This window comes from Sesamum indicum, linkage group LG9 (assembly GCF_026168435.1).
Source record: "Sesamum indicum cultivar Baizhima isolate 11 linkage group LG9, ASM2616843v1, whole genome shotgun sequence".
Taxonomy (NCBI): domain Eukaryota; kingdom Viridiplantae; phylum Streptophyta; class Magnoliopsida; order Lamiales; family Pedaliaceae; genus Sesamum; species Sesamum indicum.
The window spans coordinates 23,560,354-23,584,825 of NC_142665.1; the positions used below are offsets into that span (position 1 = coordinate 23,560,354).

At 34.4% G+C, this 24,472-nt stretch overlaps 3 protein-coding genes and 1 long non-coding RNA gene across 13 annotated transcripts; 3 read left to right on the plus strand and 1 right to left on the minus strand.

Moving 5' to 3' along the window:
• Window positions 1–2,099: 2,099 nt before the first annotated feature.
• Window positions 2,100–6,895, minus strand: LOC105177567 (uncharacterized). 4 transcript variants are annotated; one of them, XR_016067552.1, is made up of 4 exons: window positions 6,140–6,895; window positions 5,492–5,626; window positions 2,756–3,395; window positions 2,100–2,645 (listed from the first exon to the last, which is right to left on the minus strand). It is a non-coding gene; the product is annotated as an uncharacterized LOC105177567 (long non-coding RNA). The 4 variants fall into 4 exon arrangements; XR_016067551.1 differs by having other exon boundaries at window positions 5,492–5,636; XR_016067553.1 differs by lacking the exon at window positions 6,140–6,895 and adding an exon at window positions 5,737–6,125.
• Window positions 6,896–6,991: 96 nt separating this feature from the next.
• Window positions 6,992–7,763, plus strand: LOC105177566 (basic leucine zipper 43). Its single transcript, XM_011100769.3, has one exon. The coding sequence runs from the start codon at window positions 7,066–7,068 to the stop codon at window positions 7,600–7,602; it is 537 nt and encodes a 178-aa protein (XP_011099071.1). The 5' UTR covers window positions 6,992–7,065; the 3' UTR covers window positions 7,603–7,763.
• Window positions 7,764–10,837: 3,074 nt separating this feature from the next.
• Window positions 10,838–13,727, plus strand: LOC105177568 (putative galacturonosyltransferase 9). The gene is made up of 3 exons (XM_011100770.3): window positions 10,838–11,348; window positions 11,807–13,045; window positions 13,187–13,727. The coding sequence occupies exons 1-3, from the start codon at window positions 11,190–11,192 to the stop codon at window positions 13,460–13,462; spliced, it is 1,674 nt and encodes a 557-aa protein (XP_011099072.1). The 5' UTR covers window positions 10,838–11,189; the 3' UTR covers window positions 13,463–13,727.
• Window positions 13,728–15,920: 2,193 nt separating this feature from the next.
• On the plus strand, window positions 15,921–18,973 carry LOC105177569 (6-phosphogluconate dehydrogenase, decarboxylating 2). 7 transcript variants are annotated; one of them, XM_020699037.2, is made up of 3 exons: window positions 15,921–16,017; window positions 16,166–16,242; window positions 17,219–18,973. In XM_020699037.2, exon 3 carries the CDS (start codon window positions 17,249–17,251, stop codon window positions 18,716–18,718), a length of 1,470 nt encoding a protein of 489 aa, XP_020554696.2. In that variant the 5' UTR covers window positions 15,921–16,017; window positions 16,166–16,242; window positions 17,219–17,248; the 3' UTR covers window positions 18,719–18,973. The 7 variants fall into 7 exon arrangements, with proteins under 7 accessions (XP_020554696.2, XP_088741501.1, XP_011099074.2 ...); XM_088885375.1 differs by having other exon boundaries at window positions 17,248–18,973; XM_011100772.3 differs by having other exon boundaries at window positions 15,922–16,017; window positions 17,241–18,973.
• The last annotated feature ends 5,499 nt before the right edge of the window (window positions 18,974–24,472 follow it).

A 24,472-nucleotide genomic window follows, 5' to 3' on the forward strand; every position in this document is an offset into this window, starting at 1 on the left:
AGAATAAGTGTGCTCGGGGGTATTTTATTTTTAACCCATTTTAACAGTCAAAGGTGGCCCCTCACGTTTTTAATAAATAGTATTAAAAATCAAATTAAACTCGATGCATGTGCATAATAAATGTTTTACATCCACATGGCAGTTCTACATGTCTCTTTCTTAATAAATAGTACTAAACTCAATTAAGAGAAAAAAAGAAAAGAGTAATACCTATACATATGTTTGGAAAAGAAACTGTTATATAAGATTTTGCAATTAATAAAGATGACAACAATTTTATGTGGTAGAATGAATAGTTTAAATGAAATAGGTATATTTTTAGATGCATCAGAAATGATTATACAGCTCCTAGCTATCTTTATGGTAATGTGTCAAGTCACAACAAACCAAGCACCTTCACCACCACCCTCTCTTGTCTTCAATTTTAATTTTAGTACATCAATCAAACTTTGGAATTAAATAAAACATCAAAAACATTGTTTGCTTACAACACTCTCTCCACATAATACAATTAATTTTGTACCAAAGTTCTATTAAATGACGTAATTAAACTTATTAATCATTGGACTATATATATCAAATAATAAATTTTATTTACTAATTATAAAAAGCTTGAAATACCTTTAAATAAAAATTAAATATATTTTCATAGTTAGCTTCATTTATTTTTACTAACTTTTAAGTTATCATTCTTATTATGTACTTATCTCGGCTTGTTATTTATTAATATTTATCCATCATTTAGACAAAATCAAGATCCAATAAATATTTCATAAGTATGGTAAAAATAGACCGTAAACAATAATGAGTATTTTTTTAGTACGAGTCTAAGCAGGGTAATAACCCGCCGATGACAAATTTATCTATAGTATTATAAAAGAAAATATCAATTTTTTTTAATACCTAAATTTATCTTTAATTTCATTTCTTCTCTTCAAAATAATTTGATCATAATAGTAATTTCGGATATTTTTTTAATAATCTCATAATTATATTTTTTGCTCCACTTAACTACCCACTACTCCACATTTCTTTCTCACCTTATTTTTTTCATATTTTTTATAATTTATAATTATATTTTGTTCTGTTCATAATTTTTTTTTCTCATTATCTCACACTAAAATTCTTTTTATATGCTAGCAAGAACGACATACTACGATAACTAATTTTGACAAAAACCAACACAACTAGGTGGGCATGACGAGAAGATCTCTCTAAAGAACAATGTGACTAATCTTCACAATTAACTATGTGACTAATCTCTAGAGAAGATCTCTCTAAAGGACCAAAGATCCGACTCACTCCATCCCCAGTCTGCCTTGGACTCAATGGATTTAACTTGCAAGATCCGATTATTTTTTTAAATATTTGATATAATAAACAATTATTTATTAATAAATTATCATTATAATAAAAAAGATATTTTTTTAATAAATATATGAATTAAGTATTTTAAATATCTTTAATAATATTACTGGAAGGCATTCAAATTTAAATTATCAAGTCTTGATCGTAAAGCAGCTCCAGTATGGAGCCTTGGTTACCAGGATTGAACTTTGTTTTTTCAAATCATATTTTAATTTCTACTCCGTTCAATATACATACACTATGCATATAAAAATAACCTCATATATTTTATTAAAAAAGAATTGTACACACATGACATATATATATATATATATATACAGAATAGAATAAAAAATACAATAAAAAAATCTGATCCGCGGTGTATCCACCCCATTTGCCATCCTAAGACTGTGTAAGAAGGGTAATTGTCTACGTGTACCCAAAGTATAAAGGAAGTTAGTGATGTGTATACTTCCTCTTTTGCATGATTTATGGTCATTCTTTGAGCTCCAATTTGTTTTCAAACAGTTATTAAAGTTGCAGCAACCTTACGACTACCAACTATCTAATGACTATTTTAGTAATTATTATTAAATATGAAAAGTAAATTATTCTCTACTAATAGGAGGAGCAAATTTGAAGATGTGCTTGGAAGTGAAGACGATAGCTCGACACATGTCGAAGATGAGTAGTCCCAGTACGTATATTACAATGAGATGATCATACTTTGTAACAGCAACAGAAAAGAGAAAGAACAAATAAACATTAAAATTAATGACCAAAATGTTTTGCTAACACCAATTATAGTGAAGAAAAGCAGTGGCCCATTTTCTTTTAATAACCAAACACCTTTTTCTATCCACATTGATAGTGGATGAAGAACTTATACCAGGTACGTAAGCACATTATGCAAATGAGTCCAAAATTGGTACAAATAATTCAAATGCACCACCCACCTATGCTATTATACAATCCTCATTATTGGACCAAAATGGGGGGTAATATATGATTATTCAATTGCTAATATTAGGGTGAAACAAAGTGAGAAACAAAAGTTAGGAGATGATTATTCAACAAGGCGTTGGCCGATATTGATGGATATACTTATCCTCACTAAACCAATCTCCTCACCTCATTATGAACATATAGAATACGGGGCTTTACCTTAGATTTGTTTTTGATTCAGGACCACAATCAATATAATTAATGTGCATGCTCCTTGGGAGTGTTCCAAGTTGTTCCTTGTCCACACCTTCAGCTTCAATCCATGTTTGAATTAAGTGCTCGCACTATTGATTCTGTTGCAAGGAGATGATGATTTATGCAGCTAAATAAAATTACAACTAGCTCAAATTTAGGTAAGATAAAGAGGGTAGTTAGGTAATAGGTATCCATGAATGTAACTTACATACGTGTCTGCTGATGTGATACAATCCATACGCTTCGTATACAAGAATTTTCATGAAAGGATGTATTCCTGCATGCGACATCATTTTGAATATGTGGAAGCGTTATACAGGCATGTAATACTTTTCTATCACTAAATTTAGTGTATCGAAATTAAGACAGAAAACCCCCTTTCTAGTGCGACAGAGAATCCTATGTCGTTAAGTTGTTGCTGTACGTATAACATACATTAATGACTAATTAAGACGTAAATGAATTACAGGGGACATGTTGGAGAAATGTGATGAAACTTCATTTGGAACTTAGACGGCACCTAATTAAGCTTATTCTTTGATCAGATTAAATATCCTAATACAAGATACAAGAAACTGATCATGTGTTAACAATTTATCCTTTTAAGATCCAACACCTTGTCGATAACACAAAAGAGTGAGGGAAATTAAAGAAGCTGAACTAACCCGTATTCCACCCTACGAGTTCAGACAAAAACCTGATTGGGCACAACACATGATTGTTGTGTGGAAATCATTTGCCTTTACCACCCCTGTTAGAAAACTTTTGTATAGGTCACTTGAGTGGCCTGCATATGGTAACAAATGACAGTACCACAAAATTGAGCGCCCCATCATGGATTAGAGCACCTGAAAAAAGTTCTAGCCCTATCAAGACAACTGGGAAGGTCTATCTATTATTTGCATTATACAAGTCACATAAATCTTCTCCAAATCACAAAAAATCTTCATCCAAAATCATAAATGCAATACCCGATAGTCATTCGGAGCGTTATTCTCTTATGTTAAAATGCTCCGTAGAAGGCATTTTAACAATTATATTTATAATTTTTTTTATATCTAATATATTTTATACACTCTATTGCGATTTATGTGACTCAAGAGACGTGTGGTCGACACTCGACACATGTGGCTGAAATGACCTGTAGCCAATTACGGGGGAGTTGGTGAACCCGGCACCCACGCGAGCTTGTTAGCCAGGGCCCAGAAAGAAAGACCCATCATACACCTGCACTTTCCTAGTCTGCCAACCTTAATTCACATTCAAAAGGAAAAAGGAAAAAAAAATTGGGTGATGCTAAAAAGGGGATGAGCAGATGTTAAATCCAGCACCCCTCCGTGCAATACCCTGACCGTTGGTTTAGGGCGCTGTCCCTTCATATTCGATTCATTTGCCATCTCAAATCTCCAAAAGCTCCTATATTAGTAGTTTTCTGATCTTTGGTTTATGGCACTGTCCCTCTATATCCGATTCATTTGCCATCTTAAATCTCCAAAGGGCTCCTAACTTAGTATATTTCTGATTTTTTGACCTAGAGAGAGAGAGAGAGAGAGAGAGAAACTAGATGGCAATATAGAGGTTATAATGGGAAAAATAATGGGATACGAGCATGATTTTGAAACATAGATAAGATATGCTGACAAGGGATTGTGCCTCAAGTGGGTAATATGTATTTAATCATTTCTTTCACATCAAAGAGGGCACTGTTTCCATCCAACCCCATCTTTTGCTTTTCTAACCCCTTTTTATTTTTTCTGAAATCATACGTCTCCAAATCTTTAATTTTTAAAGGGCTAAGTTCTGCAACCAAGTCACGAGAAAACGCATCTATTTAGATTCTAATGAATAGCTACTGATCAGTTGCGTACAGTGGGATCCTTAACTAATACAATCAACTATTATTTGTGCCATTTCATATAAAGTTTTGAGTTACTTCAACAAGATGAATTTGGCAGTCGATAGACCATTTATCAACTATTGCTTGCTAGTGTCAACTTCTTGAAAACCCATCTAAAGCAGGAAGAAACGTGATTCATTCGGTCATCAGTTATCAACTGAGAGACTCCAAGGTTCAACTTCAACTATGGTGAGAGAACACTAATATGTTCATGCTCCTTTTCAGCAAAAATAAAGGAGAAAAAAGCAAATGAAATGACATGCATCCTATTAACATCCATAGATTAGTCTATCAAGAAACTGGACTTCGTCACTTGGTCAAAAACTTTAACAAAGGATGATCAAATGTGGGGATGATTCCTTTAAAGTTTGGAGGCAATCTGAAAGCAACAATACCTTAGTGTAAAGATAAGTATGACGAGAACAAGAGAAAAAATACAAGGATTAGCAGAACAGATGTGCTTGTGATGGTAAATCATCAAATTAACCAGAATAGTTGCTGTTGAAATTGATTGGAGGAAGTATTTAGTTCAAGTACAGTAGACAAAAAGGTGGAGTGATGTATCATGTATGTATTCAACCACATTAATCATATTCAGACTCTCAATCCCCAATATGGGAAAGACTTTTATCAGGAAAGAAAATGTAGTAGAGGAAGAGCAGAAAAATAAAAACAGGGGAACAACCAATTGAGACAAGAAAAGAAAGTGGAGTCAAATTTTGTCTAATGATATTGTTGACTATTGAGACCACTCAACCTGACCCAATACGCAGGAGAGAGCATTTCCCTCCATGAGAATTCTTCTTGATGCATTACAAAATTCTTTTTCTCAGTGGAAGAATGCATTTCAAAGTACATCCATTCACTCATCAGCTTTGTATCCCCACCATCAACCGTACAAGATTTTTAAACTGAGTAAAAAGATGGGTAACTTGTGTGGTTAAAATAAAACCTGATCTTTATAAAAGTGATCTAGACAGGGGCAGTATTCAGATCACCACTAAATTGATTAATATAAGAAAGGGAAATAACTCAATGAAAACTGACCTATTGAGGAATAAGACTTCCAGTGATGAATCAATTGTAATGGTTTATCATGACTTCACAAAAGCATCAATTATTTGACCACATAAATCCATCAGCTTGACCACTATCGTCTCAGAGTCTGTAAATTTCACCAATCTGCAAACATCTGCTCAATTTTGTAAGCACAGAATGCAAATAGACAGCATCTGTACCGAATAATGTAAATACAAAATCTACCAAATGAATATATCTGCAATTAACTATACCTCAAGTTTCTCATCACTTGATACTATTCAGTTAAATAGAGAACTCTGAGAAATTTGATGTTTTATATTTGTCAGTGTTAGGGAACGATACAGCTTAGGGGAAAAACTTGTGCTAAAGCAGTTCCAATTTAATGGATGTTCATGAACCAGATCAGTAAATGCAAAATCTGTCAAGCAATTCAACTTGAATAGAAAATCAGATCCATACTAAATCGAAATATAATGCAATAAAAAGTCAACATAATGCAGTTAATAACTAATCACACTCTTTGTACTTGTCCAGCTTTATAACTTACCAATCATAAATGAAGCACAGGCAGTTTAAACTAAAACATTGCAATAAAATGCTAAAATAATTTGGTTAATAACCAATAATTGTCTTTGTACTTATCCAACTTTATACCTTGCCAATCATAAATGAAATGCTCTCATCAGTCTTCCACAGAATGGCATGGTGTGCTATTCATTTGTAAATATTACGTCTAAAACATCCCTTTCTACCACAGCATGGCAGTCATACTGCCAAACAATGTCTGAGGCAGGGCTTCTGAGTCCTAATATAGAAATATAATTGAAACAGAGTACATCATATCTAGTATATTTAAAGATGGTTTCACACAAGTGGCTGTTGAGTCACCAATTTCTTTTTTGCAAGTTTTCCACTTTTAGAAAAGGAATTATCAATTCCCAATCTCCTAGCTGGTTTCTTCCTATTAATTTATGTGACTGGTCTCTGCTGGCTAAAAACCAACCTATAGTAGAAAACATTTTTCTTTGGCTGACAATTAACACCATATTTTAGATTGACTTCTCATCCCATTTCCTCCTGAGCATTTTCCCACAATAACATCCCCAAAATCAATTATTATACCCCTCATAATAAACTAAGTCCTCCTCTCTCTCTCCACCCGTGATGCAAGCACTTTTTTCATTTTGATAAGATTATCCAATACTCAACTAATATTACAATTTATATGGATTGCCTAGATTATATTCCATGGCAATCATGTGCATGCAACCACTTTATACATGTACAGGATTAACCCTTAGATGCATAGACTTATACATCATATTTTGTGAATGAACAGTTCAGATACTATAGAAGCACATATACATGTTCAGTATCATGGTCCTGCAGTCTCATCTATGAGAAACTCTACTGTACCTTATTTCATAAAATGGGGCCACAGCACCTTTTCTCCATTCTATAAATTCTCGCCTTCCCACTAGTTTCGCTTCGCCTTCAAACATCAGCTGACTTCTTCCTGACATCTGCTGGGAACTCGTTCCACAATCTTGTCCCTGTAATCTACCAGTACTATTATAGCAATGCAACCCACTGAGGTTTCTGAGCTCCATTATCTATTTCCTCCAAACCCCACACAGTTTCCTGCCCATTTTGGCTTGACTAGTATGAACACACCGGCATATCAATTTAACAGATTTCCTAATCCTTTATATCAACTCCACATGACACCCCAAGTTCAAGAATTCAATCCTCAGTCAACATGCTTCAGCAGTAATTCAACTTCTGATGAAGCAGATGAGCAACAATTGAGCATAATAAACGAGAGGAAGCAAAGAAGAATGATTTCAAACAGAGAATCAGCACGGCGATCACGCATGCGCAAACAAAAGCACTTGGATGAGCTTTGGTCACAGGTTGTCTGGCTCCGAAATGAGAATCACCAACTTATAGACAAACTGAACCATGTGTCAGAGCGTCACGATCAAGTACTCCAGGAAAATGCTCAACTCAAAGAAGAAGCTTCAGAGCTTCGTCAAATGCTTACTGAAATGCAGCTTAACAGTCCTTACCCTAGCCTGAGAGGCCTTGATGATGATCCCTGCAACAATTTGGCCTGAACTTCTTGAGTCCCCTGATTTCTTGCTGAGATGGATGCTGTGATTTTTTCTTCTCTTAATCACTTTAATCAATTGTTACTATCTCAGTCGATAAGAACAGACTTTCATTATTATCTGTATGAGATAAGAGTAGTGATGCAATAAAAACTTCATTAAATAAATCCAGTTGTCATCAAGAAGCTCAATTTGTACATGTCCAGGGTCCCCAATTTCCTGAACCTGCAGCAACTCAGTGAATGTCCATTTACACATGCAGACACTATTCACGCACTTCATACACAAGAGTTAGTCTTGTAAGCTAAGCTAGGAACTAGCCTGTTAGAATATATTTGGACTCCCAACTCTGACACTCCCAAATCTGAACAATGATTGCCTAGATTTAGAAAAAGAACTAGAGTACATGATAAAGCAGTCAAAAATGGAAGAAAAACTTAAAGTCCCAGAATTCCAAGCAATATTGCCTCAAGTGGAATGTAGTACCTCTTCCAGGTGAATAACGGTGTGAAAAAATTTGTAATTGTATAGGATAAACAAGCAGAAGAAGAAGAAAGGCAAAACATCAAATGCATGACCTACCAAAAACCTTTATAGAGAGCATTCTAACTTGTTTTGACTAAACTATAAGTCCTGTGTTTGGGGGACCACTCCACATATACAGAGTCTTCTTCAATTGGCAATTAAGGAAGATAGTTTTGGTTGATCTTATCATCTTCACCTCCTCCAGGAAAAGCTATGGTAATATGAGCCTCGGCTATAATTGTTTTCTTCTAATCGTGTCTGGATTCTTTGCCGATTCCTTCCTCTGGCTTGCTGCTTACAGATTAGCATAATAATTTAGTAGAAAATTTCACTGTCCTTTTCAAATAATTTAACTAGCTTTATACATAGTAGCACCTATTGTTACATTATTTCTCTCATTTCATCATACTTCTTTTATCGAATTTAATGTTCTGTATTCATTTGGACATGAGATTTTTGAAGGGGAACGCAGTCAAAGAAATCATCGGAATGTGACATTCCCCTCCATAGAGATTAAGGAAATTATGTGGGCAAAACAAGTATAAAGCTTAGCTCCAATATGCATAACATGAGCATGCAAGCAATTCAACCATTTCCTGGACATTTTCTCCTCCAGTTTGATCGAAAGTAGGTCCAGCAAATCAAATTTTCAAAAACATCGTGCCTATTGAATATTATACTACTACTTTTCACCCTCTTTTAAATAGTTCAATCGTGTAAAAACAAATAGTGTCCATAATGCTTTCTTCACGTATACTGCTTACTCTGATGAAGCACTGTTGTCATCACAAAGCATAAGGAATAATGTTTACCCTGGAAATCAAATAGAAATCAACAAAAAACAACCTTGTAACCAATGTGCGACGAATTTCTCATAATAAGCAATAACGGTATAATTTACACTACAAAACTACGAACAAAACGACGGGTTACTGATTAGTTATTCTATGAATGAAACAATGCAATGTTGCTACACAAAAATTTCCAGGAGAAACAGGCATTCAAATGTATAGAAATTCATATGCTTAGGGATTCAACCTGGAAATCTGAACCAGTAACCCTCCTGCAGATAATTTCCTGTACTACAAAACAGAGCTGATTCACGAATCATTGTTTCAAATTCTCAAAGTCAGTTATATTCGTTTTGCGGAAGCTCAGCGGCCAGCAGCAGCTCAAACCCGTTTCATTTATTGTATCTTTATATTATTTTTTAGCTAAAAATAACACTTTAACCCCTCAACTCTCTCAATTGTATTTTTCTCCCATCAACTTTATAAATAGTCACTTAGGTCCTATGGACGAACGGAGAAAACATTGATAAAGCCAAAGCGCTTAACTAATAACTACTAACGATGCATGATAATATTGGGATTTGGGAGGGAATAATTACCGATACATGTGTAATAACTTTTATACATACAGTATATTTAATGTTTATATATATATTTAAGAGAGATGCATCAAATACTGTATATAGTTGTTACAGAGATTAAATAATTAATAAAAAATTAAAAAATAAGAATTTCAGAGGTAACAATATATAGAGAAAGAAGGTTATATTTTTAATTAAATTTTGGATAAATTACAACAAGCTCTCCAGATATTTATCATAATTACGAATACCCCTCATTGTTTGAAAAATTATAAATACCCTTAATATTTGATGGAATTATGTAATCCTTAGATGGGGGTATGAAATTGTCAATTATGCTCTTATTTTATTTTATTTTTCTTTTCTTAAAAAATTAAAAATTTGTAAAGAAATTTCAACAGAATGGATGAAAAAAATATTTAAAAATTATAAAAAAATAAAAAATAATAAATAAAATTATAATTTTTAGTCAACAAGACATTTTGATCCGTACACTACATAGATGGATGAAAACTTAATGGAGGCTAACGAAACGGACTAATAGTTAGACGACCGTTAAAATTAATGCGTATTGATAATTTTTTAAATAACTAGTTGGGTATTCGTAATTATGCCATACCTTATGAGGGATAGTTCTAATTTTTCTTAAATTTTTATGGAATTATAGAAAACATAATTGATGGATTGGAACAATTACTACAGCAACATAAAAGCATACATCCTTAGGAAATGGTAAAATTATAATATTGTATAAATATTAGGGGCAAATTACAAAGGACTCTCTTAAGGTTTGTATTAATTACCAATATTTTCTCGTTTTTTGAAAAATTATAAATACTCTTATGAAATTACAAATATTCTAATAAAGATTTTTTTATAATAAGCTATCAAAAGGAGATTTTTATTATTTTAAGGGAGTATTTATAATTTTTAAAATAATAAAAAATATCTATAATTATAATAAATTTTAAAAAGTCCATTGTAATTTATTCTAAATATTATTATTTGATTTTATTTATTTACAATGAAATATGATTATATTTTCTCGAGATGAATGGTTTATATATTTTATTTAAATAAAAGAAAGTAATATTTTTTTGTGCATTTTTGGATTTGCTAAAACATTTGTTCTTTTCTTTTTTTATGTATAAAGATTTGAGAGTAATTGGATGGTAAAAACTAAAAAAGCCTTAATATTAGCAATCCCAAATGAAGAACAAGACGATTAAAAAGGGACTAAAAGAGAAATAAAAGGAAGATTTGGGGAGGAAAATAAATAATAAAAAAGACAAAAGAGCTCCACGTCGACTATGAGGAGCGAGATCCTAGTCCTAGTCCTACCATCCCCAACACGGGTCGGGTCCCCGTATCTTCGTCTTTGTTGCTTCCCTCCTCCTCATAGATAGATACACTGTTCACACTCTCAGACTCAGATCTCATTTCTCTTTCTCTCTATCTCCCTCTCTCTCTCTCTCTCTCAGACACACACAGTCACGCAGGAGTAATACGCATAAATCTCAGTGTATCTGTAGGCCTGTACGAAAGCAGACACACACAAGAGCTCCGACTCTCTCGGCATTTCACATTGTGTTTATTCATTTCATATCTATAGTCTCATAAAGTGGCTGAGGATTGATTAGTTTGTGCATGTACCCACATTATTAACTATTCACAGATTTGTTCTGGGGTGATCGTGATGGCGGGGACGGTCCGTGGCGGCCGGGTTGGAATTGGTGGCGGATCGCCACTCCGAAGCTTCTTCAGCTACCGGATCTTTGCTTCCGCCATGTTCACGCTTCTTTTCCTCGCCACTCTCTCTGTCTTCTTTTCCTCTCACCCGTCTCAGGACGATCCTGTAAGCAGTCCCATTTCAAATTCACTGATGCGTGTTCTTTTTTATTATTGGTTCTTTTTTTGGGTTCTCTATGGAGCTGTGTGCATTTATGGCTCAATTGCGCTTTCGTGATTAATTGAAATAGAAAACGTGAAAAGGCAACATTGCGCGATTTTGATTTATAGTATGGTGTTTTCTCATGAGAACACTTTCCTGGTTTCTTGCTTTGAGAATTTTCTGAGGAATGGATTAGAAATCAAATAGTAATTTCCAAGCCCAAATCAATACCGACGCATAACTGATTAGAAAATTCAGCAATTATGTGTGGGAAGATGGATTTTGTAACTTCTTGTCATCAATGTGGAATTGTATATTTATGTAGTTCAGCGATGTGATCAGCAGTTTGCTGGTGTAATCACTGGGAGCTGAATGAAAATTAAATAAAATGAACTTGACTAGACGATTTTCCCAATTATTAGGTTGTGGAGACCACGGGAAATGCATATGTGCATCGGAGTTTCCTAGCGTGGCAGTCAGACCCACCAAAGACTAGATTAGATTTGATACATAATCAGGCAAATAATCATATTGCCTTAGTGAATGCTTATGGTGGATATGCGAGGAAGCTGAAGCTTGAGACGTCTAAGCTGCTTAAAATGTTTGATGATTTGGCTAAAAATTTCTCAGACCTTCAATTGAAGCCGACCTATCGCACTGCACTGTTTGAATCGGGGGGACCGGTCGATGAGGATGTGCTGAGGCAATTTGAGAAGGAGGTTAAGGATAAAGTCAAGATTGCTAGGATAATAATTGCAGAGTCCAAGGAGTCCTATGATAATCAGTTAAAGATTCAGAAATTGAAAGATACAATTTTTGCTGTTCATGAGCTGCTTTTGAAGGCCAAGAAGAATGGGGCTTTTGCCAGCTCAATTGCAGCAATATCGACTCCCAAGAGTTTGCATTGTCTTGCAATGCGGCTTATGGAGGAGAGAATTGCACATCCTGAAAAGTATGAGGATGATGAGCCCAAGCCTGAGTTTGAGGATCCAAATTTATACCATTATGCAATTTTTTCAGATAATGTGATTGCAATATCTGTGGTGGTAAACTCAGTCGTTAAGAATGCTGAGGAGCCATGGAAACATGTTTTCCATATTGTTACCGATAGGATGAACTTTGCTGCTACTAAAGTTTGGTTTAAGATGAGGCCAATACAAGGAAGAGCCCATATTGAGATCAATGCCGTGGACAATTTCAAGTTCTTAAATTCCTCGTATGCACCTGTGCTCAGGCAACTTGAATCCTCAAATTTGAAAAAGTTCTACTTTGAGACCAGGGCAGAGTATGACACTAAAGATGTGAACAACATGAAATTTAGAAATCCCAAGTACTTATCGATGATCAATCACCTTCGGTTCTACTTGCCTGAACTGTACCCAAAGCTGAACAAGATACTTTTTCTTGATGATGATGTTGTGGTACAGAAGGATTTGACTGCCTTGTGGAAAATCGATATGGATGGAAATGTGAATGCTGCGGTTGAGACCTGCTTTGGGTCATTCCGTCGTTTTTCTGAATATTTAAACTTCTCTCACCCTCTCATCAAGCAGAAGTTCAATCCTAGGGCTTGTGCCTGGGCATTTGGCATGAATATGTTTGACCTTGAAGCTTGGCGACGGGAAAAATGCACTGAGAAATACCATTATTGGCAAAACTTGGTAAGATTTATGCTTTATTTTTTATCCTGGTCTTGTTGATGAGTTTTGCTTTTCACCAGTTTAGTTTCAAGATAGCTCAATTTCTCCGATTCTTTATATTATTATTTACTTGCTGAAAGATTTTTGTTTATGTATGATCAGAATGAGGATCGCACCTTATGGAAACTGGGGACCCTGCCCGCTGGGCTCGCGACATTTTACTCAACAACCAAGTCACTGGAGAAAGCGTGGCATGTGCTTGGGCTTGGAATCAACCCAAGTATCAGTATGGAGGAAATTGATAAGGCTGCTGTCATCCATTTCAGCGGAGACATGAAACCTTGGTTGGATATCGCTTTGAACGGCTATAAGCATCTATGGACAAAGTACGTCGACAATGAGATGGAGTTTCTGCAGATGTGCAATTTTGGCATGTAAAGGTGCATAGCAATCCCAGTTTATGGTGCGTAGCAATGAACTCAAGCAAAGTTCTTTCAGCCTCCCTATAGTCATTGGTTACAAGTTTTAACTTTCAGATTGACTGTTCTAATTGTTACTTCCTCCACAAAAATTTTGTTACTGTCATTCTTTCTTACTATGGGCTGAACTAAAAAGCCAAGACTCATCGGTACACCCATGAAACATATTCGTTGTATAAACTTATATAATATCAACTCATCTGAACTATAAGATGTTGAGTTCAGACCTTTGCAGCCACAGACAGGCTCTCACTTTCACAGCCAATATATGGTCCTAACATGCTCAGATTGTTCTGAATCACGGCACTGATATACAACGAACTTGAGTAAATATTTATTACATTTTATGCTGTATTAAACCCGTACAAGATCTTGACATCACGTTCCTAAACTTACTGTTAATCTGGTGCTATTCAGGGATTTGAAAAGAAGGGGAACATGAAGACTTGAAGTGGTAAACCAAATTGTGTTTGAAATTAAAAAGTGTCGATCTATAGAACTGAATTAACCATAAGAGATGCTTACTTACTACAACAATACTGGTGTTACACTTGGTTCTGCATGCTTATCCGCACATACAACTCTTATATGAATATTCTTCATAAAGTTTTTCAATTCACATTTTAATAGCACATGTTCTAGAAATTCTGTAACCCCAAAAAAGAAAAATAAAGTTTTAGAAACTCTTACAACAATTCCCCGAAATTAGCCAAAAAAAAAAAAAGTGGGGCAGAATAAACCAATTGCCGAATGGGATCTTTCCAGTTGGTCTATACTGCGTCTGAGCGAACCACTTAAGAGTAGGGGTAGATCGCATTATATGTACGGATCATCTTTCTATAGTTTTTAGATTTATTTTTGTAGAGATGAAGAATAAAAATAAACAAACAACACAATATAACATATGATTTTACAACAATTGAAACTCAAAATCCTAAACAAGACTATATAGTGTGACGCCATATTTTTCCAATGAAAGCTTGGCTTCAAATTGATCTTCAGAGCGCAAAATTTTTTTATGGATGGTATTTAAATCTTGAGTGTGTACGTGTGCTGGGTGTGCAAATGTACAAAAAAAAAAATATATATCATAAAAAAAGTAAATTAAGAAATTAAAATTAATTTTGATAGAGATTGTGAAATTGGGTAATTAAAGTGTTACTTTCCTAAATAATTAATTAAATAAAATAGAAAAAAGAGGAGTTATTTATTCAAATATTGTAAAAAAAATAAAAATTCCAACTCAAATGGTTATACTTAATAATAATAATATATACTAATTAATTAATAGTTATCATTTTTTAATTTTGTAATTAAAAAATATTAATAAAAACTATATTAATCTTAAATTAATTTTAACAACTAATAAAATTAAAAATTACATACAAGTAAAAAAAATTATTCAAGTATCGGCTTCATTATTTTAGCATTTAGGACCCGCCTTAGCATATTATTTTGATGTGATGGAGCTTCGTTTTATTGCGATTGGACATGAATTTGTTGTCTTACCCTTGTTTGGGGTGAGTTCATCTCATTAGAAATTTTGATAGTTTGCCATTGATCTCGACGAGTAGATGTGCATAGAGTAGTGTTGTGACCAATTGGATGTCCCAAAATTTCAATTGATCCACAACACTACTCTACACATATTTATAATAGATGTACTAATTATAATTTTAATTGTATTACATTATAATTTTTTTATATAATATTTTAATAATAAAAATATATTAATTGTTTTATTAATTTTTAATAATTAATAAAATTAAAAATTATATATAAATAAAAAAATATAAGAACTAAATAATTAAAAAAACTAAAATTAATTATAGATTTTAATAATGTCTATGAATCACATAAGTGCATCATTAGTATTGAGGTCTTTTTCTTCTTGAGTCACTGATTCTTTAGGTTCGTTTTGCTCTTGATCATCATAGTCGGAACATTCTGTTGTGGCAAAAAGATTTTAAGGGGTCATATATTATACTACCACTTGTTGATTTGATAAATATTTTGAGATATGCCTCTAACGTGGTTCAATATTTAATTTAGTCCTTCATTCTTGTTTGATTTATTAGCAATTTATTTAAATATTTTTAATTTGATAGCATGAAGTAAATAGTTGAAAATAGTACAATTATGTAACTTTTAAAAAGAAAAAAAAGTATATTTAAATCAAAGTATGTTTATTTTGTTAATATACCACAATAATTAATAAAATTTAATATAAACAATACTTAACAAAAAATTTAAAAAAGATATAAATGCCCGAATTGTTAGTGCTACTAACCATTTGGGCATTAATATTCAAATAAAAATAAAGGGGAGTCGTTGGAGTCGTTGGTGCTACCAACGACTCCTCTTATTTTTGCAACTTTACCCATTTGGGGGTATAGTTGCAAGTTTTTATTTTCTTTATAATATTATAATAAAAAACTCGAAAAAAGAGTGCCTCCCACCAACCGCAGCCAACAACCAACCCGCAACCAAGAACAAATATCAAAAGAAAAGAAGGTGCTCAATTTGACCCGCTTAAGAGTAGTAAAAGACGTTCAAGATTTTTGTACTGCATATATTTATAAATCTTTCTTGATTCTTTTACTTGTGTTTTCTTTCGAATAATTACTGTAATCAATACTTAGTTACCTGTGCATATTTACAGATCTTTGCTGTGCTGAGTTTGGGCAGCCTTTGGTGTCTCTCTTGCCAAGTTGAGTTCACCTGAGCGGAAAAATCAAGGTTTGGGCTTCTTTCTTTTATGATGTTATTTCACTGATGGAAGAAAGATGTAATTTTTGGATGGTTTGCCTTTTAAGAGTTGTTGCATTTGGGGTGAATTTGTTTCTCTTCTTTGTAGTTGCTTTTGGGTATTTCTTATTTTTTTGTTTTGATTGTTGAAATTCGCTTCCTTTTGATGGTTTATGTGATGTAAATTATGTGGGTTAATTGGAAAAGGCGCATTCTTGCTGATTTTGTTTGAATCATTTGTATAATCTTTGTCAGAGAGATTGGATCAAGTGATGTGACTAAAGTTCTTGCCTTTCTCTAGCTTTGTTTGGTGGGATGAGATCATGTCGCAGTGTTATGCTTGTTTAGTTTCTAAGGTAGCTTTGCATTCAAGAATGGCTGATCAAGGAGTCTTAAGTGAGTTGAAGGTTGACGAATAGCTCGATAATGACTACAACTTATACAAGATCTAGATGAATTAGATTGAAAGTTAGGCAGCTTTCGTAAGATCTGATATAAGATCTGATTTCGTATGCATTTCAGAAGAGAAGACTTAAGGTTGAGATTCTCGAACTAGTAGGTCCACAAGTTGGTGTCGTAACTCTGAACAAATGTCTGTAGATGATAAATTCTTGTTTTTCATCATCATGTCATTTATAAGTTGAATAATTGTGCAAACAAGTGAGATTATTGTTTGGTTTATGTCCGATCTGAGTTTTCAGTTTAGATATTGAAAATGTCAAGGTGGCTTCTTTTTTTTTTCTCTACATCGTCATAGAGTTACGTTAATCTGGCTTGATGCACTTCCTGCTTCTTTAATGCAAACTCAAGTTGTGCATTCGAATTTCCCAGTTCATTATGGTTTGTTTTATTGCTGCGTGAATATCATTTTAGCAACTACTTTGATTTTTTTTAGAAGTTATGATACTCCTTTTTAGGTTTCATCTATATCACTTTATTTACTAGTTCTGCATTAGGAATTCATCAGGACTAAATTTATCATTTGGTAGGAGAAAGGATGGCTGATCAATCCCCCAAACTGACCAGAATAGGCCTTGCTGGTCTTGCTGTGATGGGGCAAAATTTAGCCCTGAATATTGCCGAAAAAGGGTTTCCAATTTCTGTTTACAATCGGACCACATCTAAAGTCGATGAGACTACTGAGAGAGCAAAAGCGGAAGGAAACCTTCCTGTCTTTGGCTTCCATGATCCTGAATCATTTGTGCAGTCAATCCAAAAACCCCGTGTCATTATCATGCTTGTCAAAGCTGGGGCTCCTGTTGATCAGACCATCAAAACACTCTCGGCTTACATGGAGAAAGGTGATTGTATCATTGATGGCGGAAACGAGTGGTATGAGAACACTGAGAGGAGGGAGAAAGCTATGACTGAATTAGGCCTTCTGTACCTTGGTATGGGAGTTTCTGGTGGTGAAGAGGGTGCTCGAAATGGACCTTCTCTGATGCCCGGAGGATCCTTTGAAGCCTATAAATATATAGAAGACATCGTTCTTAAAGTAGCAGCCCAGGTTCCTGATAGTGGTCCCTGTGTGACCTACATTGGGAAAGGAGGATCTGGAAACTTTGTTAAGATGATTCATAATGGGATTGAGTATGGTGACATGCAGCTGATTGCTGAGGCCTACGATGTGCTGAAATCAGTTGGAAAACTGTCAAACGAGGAACTCAAAAATGTTTTTTCAGAATGGAACAGGGGGGAGCTTCAAAGTTTCTTGATTGAAATCACAGCTGATATTTTCGGAATTAAGGATGACAAGGGAGATGGCTATCTGGTTGACAAGGTCTTGGACAAAACTGGGATGAAGGGTACTGGTAAATGGACCGTTCAGCAGGCAGCCGAATTGTCAGTTGCAGCCCCCACGATTGAAGCTTCTCTAGATTCGAGATTCCTGAGTGGTTTGAAGGAGGAAAGAACTGAAGCTGCCAAAGTCTTCAAATCTGGTGGTTTTGGTGATATTCTAGCTGATCAGGTGGTTGATAAGGAAAAACTGATTGACGACGTAAGAAAAGCTCTATATGCATCTAAAATATGCAGTTATGCTCAGGGAATGAATCTGATTCGTGCCAAGAGCATTGAGAAAGGATGGGATTTGAAGTTGGGGGAACTAGCCAGGATATGGAAGGGAGGCTGTATCATTCGTGCTATCTTCTTGGATCGCATCAAGAAGGCATATGACAGAAACCCGGATCTCGCAAACCTCCTAGTCGACCCTGAGTTTGCAAAGGAAATCATCGACAGGCAATCTGCTTGGAGAAGAGTCGTATGCCTTGCAATCAACTCAGGCATCAGCACTCCTGGAATGTCTGCTAGTCTTGCTTACTTCGACACTTACAGAAGGGAGAGATTGCCAGCTAACTTGGTCCAAGCTCAAAGAGACTACTTTGGTGCCCATACATACGAAAGGGTTGATATCCCAGGATCCTTCCATACCGAGTGGTTTAAGATTGCTAAAAAGAAGAACAATTAAGATTTGTTATCTGGTTATTGTTTTTTCATAAATAATGTGGGGACATCAATCTTGAATGTCATTCAGCACTTGATTCCCGACTCCACAATATTGTTACCATTGGAAAAAAGAACTAGGAGAAGTTTGTTTCGACTTGCTTCTTTTACTTTGTTAATTTTCAAGAGCACCTTTGTGCTTTTTGGTGTTGTACGTACTCTCTTGGATGTGATTGTTGATTGATGATGTTTATGAAGATTTGGTGTAGCTGTTTCTCTATCTTTCGGGTTTGCTGTTTGTCCGTCGCAGGCTTATAAGCATTTCCCCTTTACTTCCATGGTATCGAGTCTTCTCATCTCCAGGAATTCTCCGAGTTGTTGGCCTGGATGCACTGTCAGAATCTTGGATTCTTCCTTCCTTAAAAATGTCTAACCCGACGTTCAGTTCTTGTCACAGATCACTACCATTAACTTCAATATGCTTCTGAAGAGGAAAAGGCTGATTATTTATATTTTTCAAGGAAAACGTAAAAAGGCAAACCATTTTCGTTATCTTGGTTATCATCTACAAGATCTTGCTCTCCAGCTGCTGAACTCTTGTGCTATATTTCGTAGTCGCCGCAACGACAGCTTTGCTGCAACCTTTATGAAGCATATTGCTACTCTAACTAGTTAAGTTTCTTGCTTTGTTATGATTCCAACTCCTCCATCTTCCTTCCTTGTCTCATAGTCAAACACATTCTCGGGTCAGATGGTCATGTTTCCACTTCTGATCTAACACTTGAGATGCCTACAAAACCAAGAAACTATTTGCGGATCATGCTGCTGCTCTAAGATGTAATTTTTCATATATTTTCACATTCCAAATCACTAATATTATATTTAAAATAAAAAAAAAAATCAGCCAAAAGGACAGATTTGCCTTAGGCCACAAAATTCATTGTAAAAATAGGCCAAGATTACTACGGTCTTTCTGCATTGATACGTGAATGTACGTAGACCAAAATTCGTGAAATAAGAGACCATGTAATAAATGGTACATCTTTATTTGTTAATTATCAGACATTAATTTAAATTAATGATTCAAGCATGGAGTGAGATGTTTGCTGGTCTCGTGCCAGTTCTGGTACACCGTTGGAGATGAACTTTAAACTTAGATTAGATTTTCTATTACAAAACCTATTATATTTTATACTTCATTCAATATACACATCACACGTATATAAAGATGACTTTATATATTTTATTTTGAAAAAAAAAATTATACACATAATATATGTATGCTTAATAAAGTTAGAAGAGATCACGAGCAACTACGATTGAATAATGTAATATGATTTTGGAGCCGAATTCACATGTACAAAAGTCCTGTACTGTACTCCCACGTCGTGAAGTACAAGTGGAATATGCCAAGGGAAGTGCGCCTTCCATCCATTATTTAGGGTGACAAACACGATTTCTTTGCATCCGCAATAATAATAATTACATCCTCCTCAATCATCATCATCATCACATTCGCAGTTCCTGCCCCCCGCGTCCACTAACATTTTTAATTTATATATATTAGGAAATTAAAATCATTATCCCTATATATGTATATATATATCCCTCCATTATTCCGCAAGAAAACATGGCTAGGAAAATCAGGTGAACGAAAAGCAGGTTTGTGTCAAGAAAAAGCATAAGTTCCTCGTACTTTGATGATTTTTGTAGGGGTCCCACCCAATGCTAATTACAACACAGCTCCTGATTATTATTATTATTATTATTATTTAAAAATAACAAAATATTAGAAAAATCCTGGTTTTAAATATTAAGCATGAGTGCAGCTAGCTGGGTGCAGGAATTAGAGATGGTTGAGCCTGCATGCCCTGAATCAATATATACACGAATACGACCCACCCACCCGGAGTATCCTATCAAGATTGTGTGTGTGTGTGTGTGTCCACCAAACAGAAAAGAAAGTAAAGAGAGGGTTAGAGTTACTGTGCATGTATAGAGTAGTGTCTCCCATTATTCACAGTGTCTGAAACCCCCTTTTTTCTTCAATACACAAACATATATTTCAAGAATTCTCACAGGTCATCATTACATGTTTGCGTGCTCGAGCCGCCGCGCAATAACATATATGCATCCCACCTTCTACAATATTAATCTACCAAACAAAGCCAAAGAAAAAAGTTGGACACACATTATACTAATCCCAAACTTTTACTTTCTTCTTTTCCTTTCCTCTTTCTTTTCTTAATAATCTTTGGGGTGGGGGTATACATGTTTAATGGAGAAACTACACTAAATCAGCAAAAGAATCAAAACACCCTTAAAGAAAATGAGAACATATCTACATAATTTGCTTATTTTTTTATTGGGACTCGACCCGTTTAATCCAATGTTCTATTGAGATATGGCCCGAATGGATTTTAACACAAAGTCGTATAAATACTTGAAGGGTTCATTTGATATTTATGCATTTGTTACTAAAAGATTACACTTTATAGGAAGCTCACATAAGTGCGACTTCTTATAACCTCAAACCCTAATCTGATTTAAGCGGTTTTAATTGAGGGCCATCTCAATTAGCCTAACAAGTTGTGTGTGCAGGCTGATCATCACTTATTCAGTTCGATATACTCATCAGACCCATATTCAAATTGTTGCCAAGTCATCATTCAGATCAACTCTAAATTACAGAAGATCTCACGTGTTCTCTTAAGTGCAAGCATTGGGGTTGGTTTGGACACGATGATGATGATGGTGATGGATGAGCTAATTAATGGCGCAAAACATTATTTGGGGTTTAGCAAAAGTGGGAATTGTGAGGGAGAATTAATATATATATCACAACTTTTCTAATGGTGTGTGGGAAATTAGGAATCATATTCGTTTGGAGGATTGGATCCATAGTCATCAAACTGCCACAAACCCCTCATCATGACATAAAGAGAAACACAATCCCCCCTCCCCTTATGTTTGTTAATTTATATATATCTCTCTCAAATTAAAACTACAAAGTTATAATAATAATAATAATAATATTCCATGTCGTTTCCTTAAATAAATCATTCATTCCCAAACTCATTCAGAGGCTCAAATTTCATCATAAAGTTATTCACTGTCGTCCTCCATCTCCCTCAAACAACATTCATTGTCTTGTCATTCTTTCTCCATCTTCCTCTCTCTCTCTCTCATCATCCCAACTAATCAATCATCTTTACTTACCAATTTCTTACATCCTTAATTGATTTTCTGGAATTCAGACACGAAGAGATTAACCAAAATTTAATTCTTGACGAAATTAAGAAACATTGATCATCTACATAAATTTAATACTCATCAGTCAATTTACATTTCCGGAGAATTCTTCTCACGAACAAAAACTAATTAACCACCTCTACCGCTTATTACGCACACACACCACCACACTCACCTAATTATCCAAAATTTCTCTGTTCCTATTACAACGCCACAAAATTTTTTCCTCTCTCTTCAAAATTCGATCGCTTATTCCACACACTGATCATCAGCCTGAAACAGAAGAAGGGACGGGAATTGCGAGGTGGGTGGGATTGTCGTCCCCGGCCATGATGACCACAATCTTGGGCGTGTTGTCGGCGACGGCAGCGGCCGTGGATGGCTGCGCCGACTTTCCTTCACCATGATCAGACGACTGTGGAGAAGTCCTCTTCCGGTAGGAACAGGCCAAGATTATTAAGGCAGTAGTGATCAACAACAGCATGAGGCCTAATCCGAGGAAGAGGTAAGGCAATGGAGAGTTCCAGTGCCAAAATGTTGGGGTGGAAGAAGGGTGTGTAGGTGTAGGCCTCATCTCAATCTCTCACACAACTGTGTATGATGTGTGTTTGTGTGTGAGTGTAATAAGAGGATTATGGGTGTGTTGTAATTTATAGAGCTGCTAAAATTCACTGTGCTATAACATGTGAAAATACTAAAGTGCCATTGGGGGGCAGTGGATGAGGAGGAGGATGTCATCATTATTTCTTCATATGCACTTTATTTTCTATTATTACAAACATATATTATATATATCATGGATTGTCTGTCCCCAACTAGTCCCAATTTTTACTTTATATTACATGTGCTAATTAATTGAAGGTATATTTCTTTCTTATCTTATCCTTTTTACAAACATATATAAATGTTACATGTTTTTCCATGTCTACAAATTACAATTTACCCCCCCCCCCCCCCAAAAAAAAAAGGGTTAGGAATAAAACATAAATTATTAAAATGTTATTTATTGGATGAGAAATTTTAGCAATTAGGCCTTACTAGTAATTGCAGTATGACCCTTCCACTTGTGAAATATAGTCTTCAGACCCAAGAAATGCACTTATTTTCCTGGAGGGCCCACTGCTTTATTCTTATCTGAATTGATGAAATAATATTCAAGGATATTGACATCCTTTTTGTAGAGGAATTTTTTAATTCAAATTAGATCAAATCAAATTTAATCAATTACTATATATTAAATAATAGTCTCTTTGAAATTGTGATCTCAATTGTTATCTTTGTAGAAATATAATCAACAGAAAAGATAAATATAGGGTAGCATTCCAATTCAACGAACAATCAGACCAAATTGACCCCCCTTCAAAATATTTGTTAGATTTTGTCTTAAAAACAGAAATTCGAGTCAACAACAATCAACTTCCAAGAAGACCCCACTGTTAAAACAAAATGGTGAAGAAGAATTCCAACATGAAATATATGTGTGTGTGTGTGTCTTCCACTAAAAGAAGTGGTAGATGGGGAAAATGCAGCCTCCTTTAGACTAATTTGGCACAAATAAATGCAAACAAATCGCACTTTTTACTTACTCAGTTGTCTGTTTTAAAACAACCTTTTCAAACCACTCAAATCATTCTGGATCCACATCAAACATACGCACCCGAGACGCCACAAACCTAATCCAGCAACCACCAGTTTTGTCAAATACAGTTGGCTATATATATATATATATATATATATAATTAAATAATAAAACATGCATGATTACTAGCTACTAATTAATCAAGTCTTCTTCTAAATGATTGAGTTGACTCCTTGGAAGAAAAACTTGCGACGCAACGTGTAATCTACTTAACAAATTTATTAAATTCGTTGTTAATTTACCCTAGTAATAAATTTTACTATTTTACAAAAAATATATGTAATTGCTTTTAACATTATTTTTTGGAGTATAAATCCAACCTAATTAATGCATTTGTACATTAATGACCTGCGTTGAATATTGACTCGTGTATACATGATCAACTATGCGAATGCATGTATTAACATTTAATACTTGATGCGCAAATATAACCAATGAACACACTTCACTGCCAATAAAAAGAAAATTGGAGTTTTTATTATATTATAAATATTTATTGCTTAAAAATTATGATAAATTAATACTTTTAATTATAATTAAATAATTTTTAATAATATTAAAAAGGAGAGAGAGAGAGAGAGAGAGCTCCTGCACATTACACGACAACGTATGTCAGAATTAATTGTTGTTTTGAGAGAGTCAGTCAAAGACGGAAAGGAAAACTATATGAGGCTATATACACTGTATTTCTTATTATATTACAAGTCGTGTTAAGTAACAATAATTTAGTGTTTGTCTGTCTCTCGTTACATCATCAACTGGAAAATTTAGCATCCACCACTTAGGTAATATAGTCAATATATCCATTAAAAAAATAGAGTAAATTATAATACAGAATTTTTTGAAATTTAATATAATTATAAATAATTTATTATTTTTTTAAAAAAT